General features: G+C 40.8%; 1 protein-coding gene across 2 annotated transcripts in view; it reads right to left on the bottom strand.

The window, feature by feature from the left end:
- PPM1L (protein phosphatase, Mg2+/Mn2+ dependent 1L) overlaps positions 1-21458 on the bottom strand; it is a 169836-nt gene that overhangs the window by 32931 nt on the left and 115447 nt on the right. For both annotated transcript variants that reach the window (XM_082224564.1, XM_082224565.1), the window contains exon 3: positions 8510-8680. In XM_082224564.1, the coding sequence (XP_082080690.1) occupies positions 8510-8680 (171 nt within the window). The remainder of the gene's footprint in view (positions 1-8509; positions 8681-21458) is intronic.

The raw sequence follows: 21458 nt of genomic DNA, 5'->3' as shown, positions 1-21458 counted from the left end.
TGATTTTGAATTTCTGGATGCTGATCAGCGCAGCTCTGAACAAACAAAGTCACAGTGACATCTTGTGTTTTGACAGTGAAGTAAGACTGTCCAATGCACTCTACGTGTCGCAATCTCACCCTTGGACGTCACTGTCTAATATTAGGCATGTCGATTTGGGTTGGCATAGCTGGGTGCTCTGGCAAACAAAATGTCATGTCAGTGACTCATAACCTCTCCTGAGCTATTATCAAGCATCACTGGCTGCCAAGCGGGGTCAGCACACACCACCAATGAAATTCCACAGGTCGTGACATCACAGTCAGTATGTTCCAACCCAAAAATACTTCCTTTTCCAGGGTAGCAGCTCACAGGATTGAATCACAAGGCTACAGGTTACGGCGTCTATCCTTCAAAGATCAAAACGAACTTGCCGGGAACAAGAGGAACATAATGCAACACAGCTGGTTGTCTTGTGATGTACTTTAACACAAAGGAACAACATTTCACAATGCGATAAGTGTTAGGTGCATTCATTTGTTAGTTTGAAAATCACAAATTAAAGCTGTCATCAGATATGACCCGATTAAAGCAGTCATACTTGATAATATTTTTGCTTCTAATTTCTACATGAATACTTTCATTTTGGGGCTCATCTGCAACTGTTAAATCATCATCTTTTTTGGTCCTGCAAACATACATCATAGAATAATTCCTTTATGAATTATGAAAAATCACATCCATTTTCTCGGGGGGGGGAGGGGGAATTCTTCTGAGAAATTTCAACTCAGGTCTACATCGATTAAGTCATCACAAGGATATATGTATATGTGGCTACAAAGCAGACTTTGTTTTGATGCATGCAAACATTTACTTGTAGTTTCCATCTAGAGAGGAATAGGAACTGGTGGTGAGGTAGCTGACCAGGAGGTAAATTTAGCAGGGATAAATAGCAGCAGAGGGCATCTTTCAGCAGCTGCAATAGTCCAGCAGAAAAAGATCAGGACTTTGAAGAGGGAAATCTGATTTCAATTTTGCACTTACAAAGCCACACAGATAGTGTTCAGCTCAGTTACTATCTAATGGTTTTTTTGTGAGACGAATAACATGAAAATTACATACCTCAAATATGTTCATAAACCTCAACAATTAATTTAAAGTATGCTCATTAAAGAATTATTGAAAGTTGATTATTGATGTACGCATTTCATTACAATGAACCTAAGAACCCCATTGCTAAGTGATGCACAAGCCAATCAGAGTGTGGCTCTGGCTGCAAATACACAAACACCGATGCAAAGCGGACCTATCCAAATCATGGCACAGGCTGAGTGCAGATGCCTTGTGCACCAAACACACAAAAGGTCTGTGGGGACCAAATGACAGGCCAGACGAAGGGCTTGTGTAGTTGCTCTACCGATCCGCACAACTTCTGGAAAGATAGCCAAATGAAAATTTATATGTGATTTATTATCGTGTTTTTCATACCACTGCCACCCTGTTTCAGGTTTCTTCCAGTTTGGGATATTTATTATGGTTGGTTTGCCCAAGTGACATCTCAATGAGCTGGTCTCAACGCAGCTGTTTCAACAAAAGAAAGCCAGATGTACTGCCTCATCCCTTGCTGATAGAAAAAGCTCATTTTCCCTCAGTGACCCCATTCCCAATGTCCCTTCTTGAAAGGGTGAGGGAGGGAGAGAGAGAGAGGGAGGGAGGGAGGGAGGGAGGGAGGGAGGGAGGGAGGGAGGAAGGGGGAAGATGAATTTATTGACCTACAAGGCTGACATTTAATCTTGCTTGTTTTCTTCTCATGTTATTTTAGCCACAGTCTTGTAGTGGCTTCATAAATACCCAAGTCACGTTGCCATCAATCTCTAAGGCTACAGCCAGTAAAATTCTGTCATTCTAAATTTGGGCTTGAAACTGGTTTAGTAGCTGGAGATATGGGTGAAAGAAGGAATCAATTTTTGGAGTATAAAAACCAGAACATCCAACTTGCTTTCCCATTCTCCACAAAAAATAAATGAATATCACTGATGATCTAGAATAGCAATCTGAAGCCTTGCTGGACCTAGAGTCTGATAGCCAGAAACGATAACAAACCTTTCATCTGTTTATGAACTTTGTAGCATAATTACACATTTCTCTTTCTCTCTCTGGGGTGACCACACATAAAAGGGCAAAACAAAAGGATGAGTACAAGTAATTCCCCTGCAAACCCAAAAGATTCCTAAAATAGAGGAATCACCTCAACTGAAAAACACACACAGAATAATTTTAGTGCATTAGGTTATGTTATAAATGCATCTTATGTTTCACAGTGATACAAGAGATACCAGAGATATAAAATGTTGGAAGTGACTTAGTCAGGTAGCTGGTTAAATGAATCAAGTGAGATCATGTGGCTTACAAAATATGTTATGATTGCATAAAACAATTATAAAAAGACAGGGTCTGCATTTATTATTTTAATGAAGGCTTTGGTTGGTCTAATAAAGGTACCAACAATTATATTAGGAAACACTTCCTTTTTTTCTTCAAAACTCGTTTGTCAAATATAAATGGCTGCAGATATAATTGATTAATGAATGAACCAACACCCATTTTCTTTACTTGACTAAGAATTGTTTGCTTGGGTATCAGCCCTAAATAAAAGCATGAAGCTATGTTGTTATGCTGTTAATATATTTTGCATCATTATGCAGTCCACAATTTGATCCATTTGGCTGGCCTGCATGTATGGTCTCTCTCCCCTCCCTCCCACACCAATGGCCCACTCGCCTTTCGGGGGCCCTGTTGTCCGATGTGACTGGAAATGGAAAGATGACTTACAACCTAGTTTATTTGTTTTCTTCCCTTGGGTGAAGAAGGATTTCCCTGACATCTTGTTGAAAATGATTTTTTCCCATTGCTTTGTCCCTGGGGATTGTGCCATCTTTTATCAAGACCAGACAGTTTCTATTTCAACACTTGTTTAAACACCTTTTTTTTCCTTTTGGTCTCTTGTCCTAAACAGCTCTTTGCAACCAGCCAGCCAAGATGCCTTCCATCTTCCAACTGGAAGAGAAGCATTCTTAGTGTACATGTTATGCCAGTTTGGGTATCCCTCCCCCCAGCTCTCTTGGCTGAGCTGACATTTTGCCAGCCTCTGCCGGCAGAGTGGGGCAGAATGATGCAGCTTCCACCTGCCAAACACTGGAGGAAGCCAGCAGAAAGTCCTCAAATGGAATATTCCAAGGGTGGGGAGCGGGCAAGGTTGAGCCAGTCCAAGATCGACTGGATCCCAAGCTAACCTCACTGGGTTCGATTGTTTCTCTCTTCCAGCTTCCACTGTGTCAGCCATGGCCAACACAACCAGGGAAGCTGCAAAGACCCACCAGCGGGGTGGCAGTGAGTATTTGGATTGCACCTCAATCTCCTTCTTGATTGTTACCCTCTCTTCTGACACCACTAAACCAAAATATCCCACGTGCGGCTTACTAAAAAATGCATTGACACATACATACAGGACAGAAAAATAATGTTATGATTACAGAGTCCACCTATTACATTGCGCAGGGCTTCTTTTTGGAATGCTTCCTTAGTTAAAACTTCACTGGAAATCTTGTCAACTCACACGGTTATTTTTAGCTGAGCTCATCTTGTTTGGTGGCTTTGATGTGCTGACTTACTAATGAGAAAGATTTACACACAGAGAGGATATTAAGAATGCAGAGTCCACTGATGACATGGTACAGTTGGAAGGACAGATTAACATATAAAATTGCATCAAAGATGGAGAAACAGAGTACAGTGGTACCTTGGGTTAAGAACTTAATTCGTTCTGGAGGTCTGTTCTTAACCTGAAACTGTACTTAACCTGAAGCACCACTTTAGCTAATGGGGCTTCCTGCTGCCGCCGCGCCGCCGCTGCACGATTTCTGTTCTCATCCTGAAGCAAAGTTCTTAACCCTAGGTAATATTTCTGGGTTAGCAGAGTCTGTAACCTGAAGTGTATGTAACCTGAAGCGTATGTAACCCGAGGTACCACTGTACCTGACTTGAAACTCCTTATTCTGCAAGTTCTAAATTTAAATTAAATTATTTAATTTGGTCTTTTTTATTTCAGTTTTTTTATTTTAATTGGATTATGATTGGATATATTAATTGGATGTTTTGTATTCTGCTTGAAGGTTCCATAAAATGGGCGGAACCTGATATTAAAAATTTGGAACTTGACTATGTGCTATGGGCAGGGAAAGGAGGGGTCAGCCCTATGAGGCAGAGTGAGCAAGATCATGAATGTCATGGGGGGGTGTCATGAGAGGGCAGAAAATGGTTAGGTTACTTAAATTGTTGTTTTTATTGTTCTTTTATTCCCAGAGAGAGACATTTCTGGAGAGTCTCTGTTTCAGATGCCAAAAAAACTTGGCCAGCATTGCACATTTTGCACACTGACTTGTGAGGGAGGAGGAAACCATTTGCCATTTCGCCTCAGGTGGCAAAATGTACTGGGACTGCCCTGTGGAAACAACCCCTCCTCATTATTCTCTGAAACATCTGGACCTTTGGGTCAAAAAAGTTAGTCATACCTTTCTTGCTACTTGAGTATATAAATATACCCTGTAGATAAAAACAACTTGTTGACACTGGCTATCAACCATCTAATTTTGACCTTCTAGAAAATTACAAAAATGAATACCTGTAGGTGAAATAGTATAAATGGTGAGAAAGCCTGATCAATCTTCAATCTAGCCTGATCCACATACACAAAGGTGGTCAGTTGGGCTATTAAAACAATTTAGCAGTCATAGTTTGGCCATAGTTTGAAATCTAAGCTAAGTAAATGGATATCTAGTGAGGGGTGGGTAGTTAATTCCTGCAGATAAACAACCCTTTATGGTGTTTAACGCACATGAAGTCATAAGTATTTTGAGGCATGAGGCAAGTAAAAATAGAGTCTTAAAACTTAAGGCCTTGGTTTTAAATGGCTTACTTTAGGTGCAAGTTGGGCATACCTAGTGGGAATTTTGAGTAGCAGATTCATATGCTATATAATATCTGAAAATCACCTCAGGTTCAAAAGCAGTTTGCCATATGATAGAGGGGGATAACTAAATCCCAAAGCACCTTGAACATACCAATGATTCCTCAGTAAAAATTGGCAATGTGAGGTATGCCAATTTAGATTGCCTCATGATGAGGTTAGCCCTATACTGTCAAAAACCCATGCAACCTTTCCTTAATTAAACTTATTTAAGCAGAAAGGCCACATGACCCGGAAAAACTGTCTGCGGACAAATGTCGGCTCCCTCGGCCAGTAAAGCGAGATGAGCGCTGCAACCCCAGAGTCGTTCACGACCGTAGTGATCAGGTGGGATTGCTATGAGGAATTATAGCAAATATAGACTAAGCCATCTGTGTCAGCAATGAAAGCATTGCGTTGACTGGGTTTAAACTATTTTTATATGATTCTTGATCAATCTACACCCCTGCATCCCCGTTCCATTCCTCTCTTCCCCACATGTCACGTACACAGCAGTTGCTTTGCCAGGCAGGCATCCTGTGCCATAAGGATAGTGGGCAGGTTCTTTGATGTAGTTTCTTATATATAATCTTAGATGTTAATCTTGGAGCCAGGAAACAGATTTCACATTAAGGTGATAATGGTCACTGTCCTCCTGGCCATCCTTCTTATCATGTGTACTGATTTTTTATGACCTCCGGGGTTGCTGTATTCGCCCCTTTGTAGTATTCATTCATTTACCCCAAAAGTATGCATGGATAACTAGTGTTTATAGTTGAACTTTGTCCCCACTTGAGGTTTGTTTGAATGCTCAGAAGAAATCTGATTGGTTCTTACGAACACTCTGTGAAAAGCTTTTTTGTGAATAAAAACGGCCTAGGCCAGGGGGCTGCAGACACGGACAAGCATAAAGAGACACGATTATATGTACCCTTCCCAGAGTCTTGCTGGTTCAAGCCTCTGTGTGTATTCTTATTAATCAGAGTTCAGTCCTTCCTTTACTTTGCAAACGCAACACACGACTGGACTTAACTGTCAGGGGTCCTTTACCTTTACCTTTTTTAAGCAGAAAGGCCACAGCTCAGTGGTAGAGTATTTGGCTTTACTTGCAGAAGCTCTCAGGTTCAATACCCAGTATATCCTGGCATGGCTGGGAACGTCCCCAGTCTGAAACCCTGGAGAGTTTCTGCCAGTCAGTGTAGACAATACTGCACTAGCTGGGCTGGTGGTCTGACTGAGAATAAGTCCACTTCCTATGTTCCTTGTAGTAACACAGACAAGAAGCTGAAGGAAGTGTGAAACGTTTTCAAAAGGCCAAACTTTGCAACCAGGAGGGCTAAACCTTCCTTTGATTTAGAATTAAACTGGCATTTTGAAGTCTTCACCATCGCTCACACATTACGTTTTCTGTTGTGAGCCTAAGAAGTCTTAAGTGTGCATGAATGTGACAACACATGCATCATAGACACAGCTACTGGCCCGTGAGAACTGGGCTGCAGCTCCCCACAGGAACCTGGGTTGCATCACTGAGCCAGCCTCTTTAAGCCATAGTTAAGTTAATTTATGGTTTAATGGTGAAATTGCGGCATGCTTCTGCATAATGCTGAAATCAGAGGTGTTTTCTTCCTGCTGTGCTGCCAGACGTTAAGCTGCGGTTCCCACTTATCACTACGTCTGAACCTGGGCTTGTGATGGTGCAGCAGGGTCAGGGGAGGAGCGAGGTGCCTGCGATTTCAGTGGCATGAACCAGGAAGCCACACCGTGTCACCTTTAAACCATAGTTTAGTTTAACTATGGTTTAAAATGGAATGCCGACATACGACCCAAGGCTACACCAAAGAAGCTTGCAGGCTGAACTCAAGAACTATGTGAACTAGTACAATGCCTAACCCTTCTGCTGTTGCACAATTTCAGCTCAATCGTGAAGCAGGCCCTGCGATCGGCTGTGTCTACGGCAGAAGTTTCAGGATGCCAGATGCCTCAAAGATTTAATTCCACGTTAGATTTCTGACTGGCACTTAGGAGAACTCCAGCTGCTTCTGATTATAGATGTTAAGCACTTGAGAGGCAGCCAGAGGATAAGTTCTGATGCCATCCTGCTGATGTATATGAAGACAGTTATACTTTCACCTGAAGTGCTTATAATTTCCTCACTTTAAAACTACTGCCTCTCTTCTTCCCTTTTGCAAACCCAGCCTCCGCCAGCACTCCACCTATTGCACGCCATGTAGAGCTGAGAAGCAGTTTGACCTTCTCATTAAAATGAAAGAAGTTTGACAAAGCACTGAAGTCTATCGTCGCAGGAGGAAACGTTATGCTTAGAATTGTCATGCAGCTGAAAGGCTGAAGGATTTGGAATTGCGAACATCTGCTTCGAGTATTATTATTTTGTGGGCTTTTCTTTTCCTTTTTTTTCTTCTTCAAAAAAAGGAAAACCACACATATTTCGCAGAGCAGTCATAATCAGGCTTCGCTTCAGAACAGGTAGCACCATTACTCCTCTTGTACCAAACAAGAGACTTGATTAGAATACTAAAGCAGCCTATCTTCCTCATTATGGGCATAAATACAGGACTCATATTTGCAGTGTGTGCCATTCGGAGGGTACATATATTTAAAAAATCGCTTTTCACAAAAGACTTTTATTCCAGACTTGCTTATGCAGCTCTTAAATCTGACATGATTGCCTCATTTCAGCATTAAAAACCCCAATTTAAAAAGGAAAAACAAATGGGGGAGATGCTTCACACTTCTTTCCTATTGTTCAAACATATTTTCCAGTGGGGATAAAAAGTTGTGTTTTCCCTCCCTTTTTAGATGCATTAATTTTCTGCCATCTACTTTTCCTCCCTGTGCCTAAAGTTGAAAAGAGATGGGTGGATCATCTGACGAGCACACAATATAAAAAAACATATATCTTTCTCACTTTACAATCACAAAAAGATATGAAATATAGATGCATCTGAAGTGTTTGCCAAGTCACTGATTTCTGCTTTGCTCTACAGATTATATAAAACTGAATTACTGTCCTTTATTGTGTTGTGTATATAAACCAGATGGGTTTTTTAAAAAGTGGTGATTAAAGGAACAGATGCAGTAGGATTGATGGTAAGAAAAACAACAGGGTTCAGCCATATAAGTCAAGCAAAACAAGAGACAAATTGTGGTATAAAATCTAGAGATTTGTGCAATCAGGGACAGGGATGTTTTAACCCTTACTGTGTGATGTGATGTGGATAGTTATTCATCTTTAAAAATTCTTTGTAGTGGAAAATTTCTTTATTTCATCATTCTGTCTACCAGATGAACAGAACAAGCAATTTTCTTTTCAGATCGTAGTCTGGAGGATGCCAAACAAAAAAGAAATGAAAGATACTGCTGTCCATAGTATGTGTGTAAGAAGTGAGAGTTCTGCAGAAGCGAATGTGCTGTAACAAATCATGTCACTAGGATGGCTGCAGTTTCAAAGATCCTCCACCACGAGAAAGACCACAGGTGGACATTCCACCTGAATTGTCAACATACCTGCTTCATCATAAGAGACCGTCAACTTTTCCAGCATTTCTCGGTCAATGGACAGAATTTGTTGTTCCAGGATGGTCTGGTAAGACAAAACACTATTCTCTTTGTCCTTTTCATAGTCTTGAAGGTGCTGTTTTAAGACTTCAGGTAAACGGGATTTCACATATTCTGCTGCTGACTATAGAAACAAAGAAAGAAAGAAAGAGAAAACCCAGTTAGTTTTGTTTGGGTAAAGCTTAGTTACTTGATTTATCTGTTTTGCCACATTTCTCCTTGTACAGGCATATTTAGACACATGCAAAAATATTAACGTTTTCAAAAAATGCAGTAACATCAGAATTGTGAAATGATAAATAAATAAATAAAAGGATGTACTTCTTCACATGGCACACAGTTAAATTCCAAAATCCATGACCACAGAATGAAGATGTACATCCATTCTAGATGGCTAGAATGGGAGGGCTTTAAAATAGATTTAGACAAATTCATGGAGGATAGGATATCAATGGCAACTAGCCATAATGGCTATATATTGCTTCCAATATCAGAAGGGGTATGTCTCTGAATACCAGCTGCTGGGAACAACAAACGCAGAGAGTGCTATCGTACCCAGGTCCTGCCTGCAGACTTATTGCAAGACATCTGATTAGAACAGGGTGGACTATTATGTTCTTACCCAAGGCCAGTCAAGGTATTTTGGCACCTGAGGCAGAATATTCCACAAGTGCCTCTCCCACTCCCTGGCAGTACAGTGGTGCCCCGCAAGACGAATGCCTCGCAAGACGGAAAACTCGCTAGACGAAAGAGTTTTCCGTTTTGGAGGTGCTTCGCAAAACGAATTTCCTATGGGCTTGCTTCGCAAGACGACAATGTCTTGCGAGTTCCTGCTGCTCTCCCCCCTTTTTCTAAGCCGCTAAGCCGCTTATCAGCTGATCCGATCAGCAGATAAGCCGCTAAAAGCCGCTAATAGCGCTAATCCGTCAATGGGCTTGCTTCGCAAGACGAAAAAACCGCTAGACGAAGAGAATCACAGAACGGATTCTTTTCGTCTTGTGAGGCACCACTGTATAAACACACACACACACAAATAAAAATTAAAGAGGAAAACATTTGCTGCCCTTGATGACTCCCAAAGTCAGCCACTCGGGTGGTTGTCCCCCCATGCCTAATGGGAGGTCTGGCCCTGTTCTTCATATGGTTCTTGATTTCTGAATTAGCTTCCCCTCCCCTTGAAAAATCACGTTGCAGTAATAAGGTGTTGTGAGCATTTGCCTCCCCTGAGACATAACAACGACAACAACAACCACCACTTAGTATTTATCCCCCACCCATCTGGCTGGGTTTCCCCAGCCACTCTGGGCGGCTTCCAACAAAATATTAAAATACAGTTTTAATTTCTGGATTTCTTTGGATCTGGTTATCACAGATCTCTACCTTATTTACTTCTGGTTTCATGGTAACCACGTCTGTGGGCTCCACATCATTTTTAAAAAAGAAATATTATCTTCTAGATGACTACAAGAAACTAGATATGAATCCCCCAATATATCACTGGAGTAATATTTACTGTTGCAATCTTTGTAAAGTGATATCACAAGGGACTAAGTGAGGAATGAACTAACCTTACTTAACACTGTGAGATTCTTAAAACGTATATAAATATGGCTATTGCCTTAGGTACCTCCCCCCCCCCCAGGTACCAACTCACAGAACACTTTGGTTCCTACTATCATTTCAGCTGGTATTCAAGAATGGAGAATACATTCTCTGACGTTACAAAGGAATTAATATACTGAGGAAATCTTTTTTTTTGACAAATCCGCTTATTGCCATCTCAATATTATATGAGACACTGGGCACTTTATGTGGCAGCTATTATTTGCCACTTATATGTGCAAACGTGCTTAACAGAGATGCATGGCTCCAAGCAAACTGTGGACAAAGAGCAGGGAGTTGTGGCCAGTTGTGGCTTTTCTAACATGTCCATGTTTCAAGAAATGCATCTCCTCTCCACTAATATGGTTGCTATATGTCCTCTTTTTCCAGGACATGTCCTCTTTTTCAAGGTTATGTAAAATGAGAATAGTCATAGCGATCCATTGTTAAATATAGAACTTGGAAAATGTGCCCTCTTTTTCACTCTTCAAAAAAAATTAAAATGCAACTGTCACGTAAAATGTGAATTGTTCATCAAGGAAAGCCTGAATTACAGTGAATGAATGGAAGGCGCAACTGGAAGCCCAATGGCTACGATGTAAACAATGGCTGTGGTGTAAACAGTCATATGTTCATTGTTTACATTGCTAGATTCTTGCTGCTGAACAGCCACCACATGCCCAACTTGTTAAAGATGCTTGGCAAATCACCAATATACTGGGCTGACTCAAAGTTTTTCTAGCTGAAGGATCATTTAACGCCTCAGCAGGATGGCTGAAGAGCAATGCTTGCTTTTGGTAATTTAAGAACAGTTCCCTCAATTAGTCATTGTTTGATTAAATTATTCAGAACATTTAGCTATAGCTAAATTTGGCACTCAACCACCAATGAACTGTTGTTAAATAGCACAGATTGCCAATAAACAATATAACACATCATTATTTGAGCCAATGGCCTGGAAGATATCCAAAATATGCAGGGTTGTTCAGCAGGAGAGCAAAGTACACAATGTTGAATTTGCATTTTAAAGAATACACAACATCTTGGCAACATTAAGCCAAATATATGGCAATGCATAAACTGATAGTAGTAAGCTTCTAACCCGAATAGTAAAAGGTAAAAAATGGTTAGCAAAGGTAAACAACAACAATAACCCACCAATAATGAGCTAAGAGACCCTGGATAGTCAACATGGTGCCCTAAAGATGCTGCTAAACTACAATTCCCATCATTCCTGGCTATTGGCTTTGCTGGCTGAGGCTGAATGGTTTTGGAGTCCAACACCTTCTGGAGATTAATGACTTATAAATTATTTTATAAAGAGCATTCTAAGACAAGAAAACAACTCTTGAATTTTGTCCCATTGTAACCAATATAAGATGAAAAGTTTACCAATAATTTGCTACCCTTTTAACCTTTACCCTTTTATGGTACTCAAAAGCTGCTGCCTGAAGCTGCCACCTCACTTTGCCTAATGATAGAGCCAGCTCTGATAATGCCACGGTGCATCAAGGTTGAAGTAAATGTTAACAAGTGGTGCACTTCTTTAATACTGGACAAAACTTATAAACGTTGCCACCTGGAATGTATTCCTGAGATCACTTTTGCTTCTGAACTGAAGAACTACATCCAGGAAATTTTGCCCAGATGTGTGTGTAAATACCGACAATGCAAACTCATTCCCAGATCAACCCAGAATGTCCTTTGACCTCTTGTGACCAAGCACAGTCCACATGGTTGGTGGAAGCTGAAATGGCTCTACTTGAGCACACTTGGGGAGATGCAACCTTGGAAAACATGCGCTGCTGCCCCAGTTGTATGCTAGTCGTGAGCCACAGTGCAGGCAGAACATAACCAACATGGCTGATAGTCTTCTCCTTCATGAACTTGTCTAATCCCAAAGGCTTCCAAGTTGGTGGCTGGGAGCAAGTTCCATAGCTTAAGTACTTTATTTTGCCTGTCCTGAAACTTTCAAAACTTAACTGCATTATCCATGAGTTCGAGAGTTGCGAAAGAGGGATAAAAACTTTTCTCTATCCCCATTCTCTGTCCCATGCATCATTTTTATACACTTCCATTCTTGCTTGCCTTTTCTCTAATGCTCCACATGCCTTTCCTCACAAAGAAGTTGCTTCATCCCCTTGATAACTTTGGTTGCCCTTTTCATAAACTTCCCAGCCTTAGCAATCTGAGTGCAGAGGAAGAAATGGGGGGGGGCAGTCCTGTTTTCATCTACTGAATATATCTAAAGCTTTTTCTATACCGCCCTCCAATTCTATACTTCCCAGGCAGTTCACAATAAACACACAAAAAGGCACTGTTAAAAACCCTAACAATTCTTTGTATCTTCCCTATCCCTATCAAGAAAGCGGTTTGTGTTCCTGAAGCAGAAAAAGTTCATGCATCACTCCATGACCCCCATTTTGGATGTCAGAAACAAGCAGGACTTGATATGCTTTTTGTTCCCTCTGGGAGTTCAAGCATCTGAGTCTGCTCTAAGTCTTAAGGCGGCAAAGGCAGAGCCTGCTGATAAAATATGTTGAGGTTATGTCTAGAGACGCCGCCCTTTCCACTTTTAGGAGGAAGCCTCGCTGAGTCTTTGTGCTGTGATTAAAAATAGGGCAGAGTGACAAGTCACAAAACAATGTAGGGTCTTCCATTTTACTCTCTTTTGGGTGAAGAGATGCAAGATGAAACTTTGTCCACCACTGATTCTGGCTTTCCTGTCTATGACACTAAACTACAAACAGAGAAGGAGGGAAAAAAATCCCTCCGATCTCCTTCTCTTGGCTGCAAACAAAGTACAATCAAAGACGACATGCAATGGGAAAGGACTCAGTGAAACTTTTGTGCTTCCTTTCCAGTTTCCAAGGAAAATGGGCTCCGGCACAGGAAATGCTAGATTCTGCTTGTGAGATTTGGCTATAAATTGTCCCCTGCAATCCAAGTCTCGTTTGTTTCTGCAGGTTTATATTTAGTCTCCCTAACTCTACAGCTAATTGTGTTAGGAAGCCCTCACGTATCACTGAAGTTATATTCAATTTGTCTAGAAGCCTGGCAGTGCAGAACGAATGAAATTATTCCATCAAATGCAAATTAACTTGCAACATGAGCACAAGATATTTAATGCTAGGTTTTAAATAGTCATTTGCTTCCAGCACTAGGAAGCGAAAAGAAGACACGCCATACAGTAATTGTTTTAGTTCATCGGCACACTGGTGTCAAGCTCAGCAAGTGCCTGAGATGTGCATGTGCATTTTTGAATGGCTCACATCGTATAGCATTCTGATCTCAACACATTTGCAACAATGTGGGCTAGAAAATATGTTGCACTTTTCCTGATTTTCAGTTATCACAGCATAGGCAATTAGCCCCTGGGGCCATTGTGGAATTGTGAAAGAGCAGCATAGGAATGCATGAAGCTGCTGTCCTTGCTAACTAGAAGCAGCTGGTCTATTCTGCTACCGTCAAACAGGGATGCAGGACAACTTTAGACAATAGACACCTTCAGACAACTTAAGTTTACACTGACTTGACTCAGGGTGATGCGAAAGTAGTAAATATTTGCAAAGCACTTGGGATTACTTTAGTACGTGCAACAGAAATATGAGTTGGATCCAGATGAGGTTCCAACTCAACTGTTGAAGGAAGAGTCTCTGCGTTCAACCCAGTGTGTGCAATATTTCTTTTCATTGAATCAATGTAATTTGTCTTAATGCTGGACTTCAGAATGTTGCAAAGGGCCTCTGCACATCTGGAAATCTCCAGATGTATCAGTCCTCTTTGTATCAGTTCAGCACAGTTCAAGGATTTGGGGGGCAAATCAGCATTTTCACTAAAGCAAATGGTGGCGCGCGCGCGCGCACGTGCACACACACACACACACACAAAAACGAAGCCGCTGCAACAGGAAACGCTTTTGAAAAATGGAGAAATTAGAAACATCTCAAAGTTGTTCTAAAATGCATCTAAGTATTTCCTACGAGGGAGATTTATGGTGCTCTCATATACTCTCTCTACCTCCTCCAACTTTCCCATTGCATGACGAGATATTACAGAGATTTCATATCCCATCATCCTTTGGGGACAGACAAGGTCCTGCTGCCCTTGAAGGATGCTTAGGCACACATGTATTTGGCAGCAATGATATAAACAGTTTTTGCAGCACACATTTCAACTTTCTTAGGTCTACCTTTAAATTCCTCTTGCTTCCAGTTAACTTCTGGCATCTGGTTTTTTTTTTTTGTGTGAAAAACAACAGCAGAATGGATATACTGACCCAGCAGAGAGGGATGGTAAAGTATTTGAATGTGGAGCATTAAGACTTCTACTAGGCTTGTTGTTTATCATCACTGGGATGAAAAATCTTTTGGGGATTTTTATTATTATTTAATGGGTGTGTGTGTTATTTTATAGTTTAATAACAACATTTTTATAGTCCATATATCTTCAATTTCCATGGTAACCAAAAAATGCTCCAAAAGAAACACGGAATTTTTACAAGCTTTTTCCCTTTTTTTGGCAGAAGGACTTGGTTGACACATGGTGTTTGCGTGTTTGCAACTGGCAATTGAGCCTTATTAAAAGAAAGATAGGCCGTTTTATTTTATTTTTTCTTCTTGGGACTTTTAAAAAGAAACATTTGTGAAATTGATGAGAAACAGAGGGGATATGAATATTGTCTGGAACTCATTGAAATGCCATAATATGGTTCTGCAAACATGCTGAGCTTTAAACAGTGGAAATCAAAGTAACAGGTTAAACTTTTAAAAAGCCATTGACAATATCGAAATACCTCGGAGAGTTATTATCTAGTCACCTTATGCAATCTAACTGTAAATGGCTACATTTTATCACTCCAATCAATAATAATAATAAAAATTTCTGAGTATAATTTCTTTCAGGTAAGGCATGAGTTTATTCTCTAGTTAGAAAGATCTTCTTTAGATTCAGAGGAGAACTGTATGCACTTGAAAATATTCTTTATCCAAAATGGCAGTAAGGGATTAGTCAGGTATTTATGAGATCTAATCTCTACTGAAATATCAGCTTTCCTTAAAAAAAACAAGTAGGAAGATCCAGACCTTCTGATTATTTGGAAAAATGAATCATAACAATGAATCCGTTAATTTAATAGATTAATTGCAAAAATCAAATAGCAATTGTACATAGCTCCATTTGGATGAAGCAGGTGCATAATTTAGATCACAATGCATGTTAGAGGGGAGGGGAAAGTCACGCTGGCTTTTTACATGCATTTTCCAAGTTCAAAATGGTTACGACCATTTGGAACATAATACTGAAACAGGCAAGTGCCTATCAATTCCAGCTGACATTTTAATAGGTTATCTCGAAAGCAATGTGGAAGAAGACAGATTTGCTATCCACAGCTAAAATGGCAATTTTAATTTCTGGAAGAAAAATATTCTTCATCAAGTATCTCAATGATTTTATTGGATATGGGACATAGCATTCTGTGAAAACTCAGGAAGGGCAGGTCAACTGAGAATTGTAATGAAGTTCAGTGATGTTCTGGAACGACACATTCAGCAGCACTGCATGACTGCTCACTCTGTTTGCATTGATTTGACTCAAGACACTCCTTTAAGTTTGCTGTAATTGTTTCCCCATCTCCAACATTATTGGATCTACATTGATGCCTACCTTGTTTCTGAGCTCAATCAGCTTTAAAGGCCTACATGTTTTGAGGTCAGAGTACATAAAGAACCCCTCACTTGCTCCCACATAATCCCTCCCTCCCACTGAGATCTTTGAGGAAATATCTGCTATGTGTCTCACCACTGTTGGAAGTAAGGGCTGGTGGGGACATGGGCATTGGCATAGCGTGGGGGGTGCAGGGGGGGCCGTCCGCACTGGGCGCAACATCTGGGGGGCGCGCGCTCGCACTTGCAGCTCTCTGCCCCCTGCTAAAATCCACGGGTTAGGGGGCGCAAATTACTTGCCTTGCCCCGGGTGCTGACAACCCACGCTACGCCACTGGACATGGGACAGAGACTTCTTGATTGCAGCACCATGGAACTCTTTCTCATCGAAGAGTTGTACAACTCATTGCTAACCTTCAGAAAGCTGGTGAAGAACATCTTGTTCCAATGATGCTTCAGTGGTGACCTGCCGTTCTGATTAGATTCACACCTGTTCTGTAGTTGATGGTGCTTTTCTATTTCTATGGTGCTGCTTTTTTAAAAATTAGGCTGAGTCTGTATGAAATTTTATGGTTGATGTATGCCCCATAAAACATAGGGAAGCCTGCTTGAAACATGGGGTGGGTTTGGAGGGCAAGACCAATGGCTAATCTTGCCATTTGATTTTGAATTGATTTTAGAATATTGATTTTAGAATGCTGTGTTACTTTTATTGCTGTTAGCCGCTCTGAGCCCGGCTTCAGCTGGGGAGGGCAGGATATAAATACAATTATTATTATTATTATTAATCTGCCATGCAAATTGTTACATCTGGAGGAAGTTAAGGCATTTGGCTGGCTACTGTGAGAACCGGCTATGGGACTAGATGAGCCTCTGGTTTGATCCAGCAGGTCTTTTCTTAAGATAGGCTCATATGTCAGGTGAAGAACGTATTGTGACCTCTTTCCAACATTATGTCTGCCATCACCCTCAGTCTCCTCATGTTCTATGTCCTGTACAGTGGTACCTCAGGTTACATACGCATAAGTTTACATACGCTTCAGGTTACAGACTCCGCTAACCCAGAAATATTACCTCGGGTTAAGAACTTTGCTTCAGAATGAGAACAGAAATCGTGCAGCAGCGGCGCATATAACCACATATAAACATTTATCCCTCTTAGGCAAGATCATAATTAACCAAACATTTTGAATTCCCTCAGGCCATTAAATTAATGAGGCCTTACTGTGGATATTTAGAAGTTGAGGCATTCCTTGCCAATCATAGCTAAGAAATAAGAAATAATTCATCAAATATTGTTTCTAGTCGCACCTGTGGTTTATCCTTGAATGAACCTTCCACTCTTTTAAAAATTGTTTTCTTTTAATCTGATTATATGTCCGATTATGTGCCTGTAATTTGTCGAGCAAAGATTTACACCACCTATTACTACAACTGCACTTTTAAACTAGGTGCTATTGCAACAGTAAATGTGTGCATCCCAGAACTCAAATGTGGAGTGACATGGAATATACAATATAATCACTACTTCAAATCCAGTAATTCTGGTTTTTAAAGAGAAATATTTTATGTATCTAATTTGCCTTTGGCCACAGTATCTTCACTAAAAGCAAACACTTCTCTCCTCATCCCGTTTCAATTCACACTACAGTGGTGTCCCGCAAGACAAATGCCTCGCAAGATGCAAAACTCGCTAGACGAAAGAGTTTTCCGTTTTGGAGGTGCTTCGCAAAACGAATCTCCTATGGGCTTGCTTCGCAAGACGACAATGTCTTGTGAGTTCCTGCTGGTTCCCCCCTTCCCCCCCTTTAAAGCCGCTAAGCCGCTTATCAGCTGATCCGATCAGCAGATAAGCCGCTAAAAGCAGCTAAAAGCCACTAATAGCGTTAAGCCGCTTATCAGCTGATCCGATCAGCAGATAAGCCTCTAAAAGCCTCTAATAGCGCTAATCCTTCAATGGGCTTGCTTCGCAAGACGAAAAAAACCGCTAGACGAAGAGAATCACAGAACGGATTCTTTTCGTCTTGCGAGGCACCACTGTATTACAGTTGAGAAATGTAGCAGGTGAAATTATACATGAACAGCAATTTTATACATGGGGGCTCCCTCCAGGTATTCAGTGGTCTGGTTTGCAAATTCTTAACAACAACACTTTGGAACTACGGCTTGTTTAGTTTGTTTGGATGTCTGAAACCAGCCCAGCAGGCTAACCATGGTCTGCTTTTTCAAACAAACTATGAGATGAAGACATAGTTTGTTTGGCCACTCTACCCCAGAAATGCACCAAGTTTCAAAGGCAAGAGCAACTGGAAAACAAGTCAAGCTTTGGAGAAGCAAACCATGGCATGTTTGCTTGCATGGGAGATTACTCATGATTTGTTGAGCAAACCATGGTCAAAATCAAATATGATTGATTCTTATATGCAAACACAGGCAACGAATACATGTGGAGAGGAGCCTGCTCATCTCCCATGTAAATTTGTTGCATATTCTCCCATTAAACACTCCCAATGTGACATCAGATAAGACATGCACAAGGCAAGATAATCTTTTGATCTGAGGGCATGACTTCTCTTTTTTTTTTATAATAATTTTTATTGCATTTTTTCCAAATTACAGAAAGAACAAAAGAATGAACAAAATAGAAAAAAGAAAGGAAAAAAAGAACAGAAAATCACAACCATTTCAGGAACTTATTTCAAATTTCCATTGGACTTCCCCACATCTCCCGCATAATGCATTCTTAATAATAAAGTTGTCAGCAAATTATACCCTTATTTCGTGTGTTTCTTTATATTTTCAATTGCAATTTAAGTTTAAATCTCTTATTCTCCATTTACTCTAAAAATATAACATAATGTCGTTTTTACCCATTTAAACTTTGATTCTTTCATAGATGTTGTCCAATTTCATAGATAATTAAATTTCGTTGCTGGGGCTAACGTTCCAAATCATACGGCATCTTATGATTCATACAACTTATAATACTTTTGCAGATAGTCTTTAAATTTTTTCCAGTCCTCCTCCATTGCCTCTTCTCCCAGGTCTCGGATCCTTGCAGTCATCTCGGCCAGTTCCATGTAGTTCATCAATTGCGTCTGCCAATCCTCCAGTGTGGGCAAATCTTGGGTCTTCCAATGCTTGGCGATAAGAATTCTTGCTGCTGTTGTGGCATACATAAAAAAAGTTCTATCCTGTTTTAACACCTTCTGGCCGACTATGCCCAGAAGGAAGGCCTCTGGTTTCTTGGGAAAGGTGTACTTAAACACCTTTTTTAACTCATTATAGATCATTTCCCAGAAGGCCTTCAATCTTGGACAAGTCCACCAGAGGTGAAAGAATGTCCCCTCAGCTTCCTTACATTTCCAACATTTATTATCGGACAAATGGTATATCTTAGCCAGTTTGACCGGGGTCATGTACCACCTGTATACCATTTTCATAATATTTTCTTTCAGAGCATTACATGCAGTAAATTTCATACCGGTGGTCCATAACCTCTCCCAATTGAGGGCATGACTTCTCAATGGACTAACCACTAGCTTAAAGGTAAAGGTAAAGGTAAAGGGACCCCTGACCATTAGGTCCAGTCGTGACTGACTCTGGGGTTGCAGCGCTCATCTCACTTTACTGGCTGAGGGAGCCGGCGTACAGCTTCCAGGTCATGTGGCCAGCATGACTAAGCGACTTCTGGTGAACCAGAGCAGGACATGGAAACGCCGTTTACCTTCCCGCCGGAGCAGTACCTATTTATCTACTTGCACTTTGACAAGCTTTCGAACTGCTAGGTTGGCAGGGACCGAACAACAGGAGCTCACGGGGATTTGAACCGCCGACCTTCCGATCGGCAATTCCTAGGCTCTGTGCTTTAACCCACAGCGCCACCCGCATCCCTAACCACTAGCTTAAGTGTGCTTTAAAAAATTATTATTAGTAGTAGTAGTTTATTAAATCTGTATACTGTCCTTCATCTGGAGATCTTAGAGAAATTCACAGCATTAAATACAAAATAAAACCACAAAGTACATAATAAAAACATTAACAATAGCAAAACAAACCAATGACCCTGAGCATGAGACTCTTAATCGCAGGATTGTGGGTTCAAGCCCCACGTTGGGCAAAAGATTCCTGCATTGCAGGGGATTGGACAAGAATTACCCCTCTACAGGTTGGGGACCTTCCAACTCTACAGTTCTATGATTCTGGGACTAGATGGATCACTGGTTTAACAATGTAGAAGTCTGGTGGATCAAGCCACTGGCCCATTTAGCGCAGCATCTTCTTCTCACATTGCCCAACCATAGGTTTATGAAGCCCGCAAGCAAGACCTGAGTGCAACAGCCCTCTCCCCCACTATGGTTTCCAGCCAACCAGTATTCAGAAACCTGACAGCCAGGTGGTGAAGTTTGACCCAACAGGGCAAATCTTAGATTTTTATTAAAAACTACCATTAAATATCACCATGGAAAAACCCAAAACTGACCAATACAGATTTCCACATAAATAGATATGTATAGGATGTACATATTTTTCAGAGACATCTTTCTATATACTCTGAGATATGATCTACTGGAATACGTTACTATATTAAGAGCAAAACTGAGGAACTGTTATCTGGAATAGGTTATGTCTTGGGAAATATCTGAGGCATGCGAGACATATAATACTGGGCGTTCTCTGCTCCACTACTGCCTGTAAAACACTGATTTTTCAACTGAAGCTGGAAGCCATTAAGACTTTTATAAATGTGTACAATGAAGTGTGAAGAATGTGGACTTCTCCTTTTTTCATTCCCTTTCCAACTGTACAACGATCCAAGCTGAGCTTTAATGAAGTTCTGGAAAAATTGGAAGCATCGTGGCTTAGACTGATTATCAAAAGAAGCAATTCTGTTCGGCCTTGATGAAACTCACACCCTGCTTTAAGACAGTTCAAGGAAATGTGCCCGTAGCTCAAAAGCTCTCCACCAGCTAGACAAAATGCACTTCGTATTTTGAACACCTAAGTCTTAATTCTTTGGGTTGATCTAATGTTATTCAGACAATTAAGGTTATTGCTTCTGTAAGCCTTATAGACACACTTATGAAGGTCTCACTGCTTGCCATTTGACAACTGAAGAGTTCTAGTAATCTCAATTTGTTCCAGAACAGATGTTCCCAAACTGTGGCTCGTGAACTTCATTCGAGTGCAGTGGTTGAAGAAGGGAGACAGCACATCCATCGCATTAAATACTATTGCTTTTTAATTGCATTTTTAATTTCTTACATTTCTTATTTGCTGTCTATGGAATTTGAAAGGAATTCCTGGAAGGATCAAGTCCATAATGCAGGGATGCTAAACCAAACAGAGGCACCAAGTGGGTGGGAGACTTAGATATGACTCCACTTGGACAAAGACAACCTTGCATCTGTTATACATGCCTTCACAGAATCACAGAGTTGGATCCTGGGAGTAACCCAGTCCAACCCCATGGGATGCAGGAATCTCAGCTAAAGCATCCATGTCAGATGGCCATCCAATCTCTGTATTATGTGTGCCGGCATGGTTGCTCGAGAGCAAACAGGCAAGACCCCCACTAGTCTTTTCAAAGGCTTTATTATTGGTGCAAAACCATTCACAGCACAGAACGTCTC

The sequence above is a fragment of the Podarcis vaucheri genome (genome assembly GCF_965113315.1).
Source record: "Podarcis vaucheri genome assembly, chromosome: 5".
NCBI classification, from domain to species: domain Eukaryota; kingdom Metazoa; phylum Chordata; class Lepidosauria; order Squamata; family Lacertidae; genus Podarcis; species Podarcis vaucheri.
This window is presented reverse-complemented; position numbering and strand designations above follow the sequence as displayed.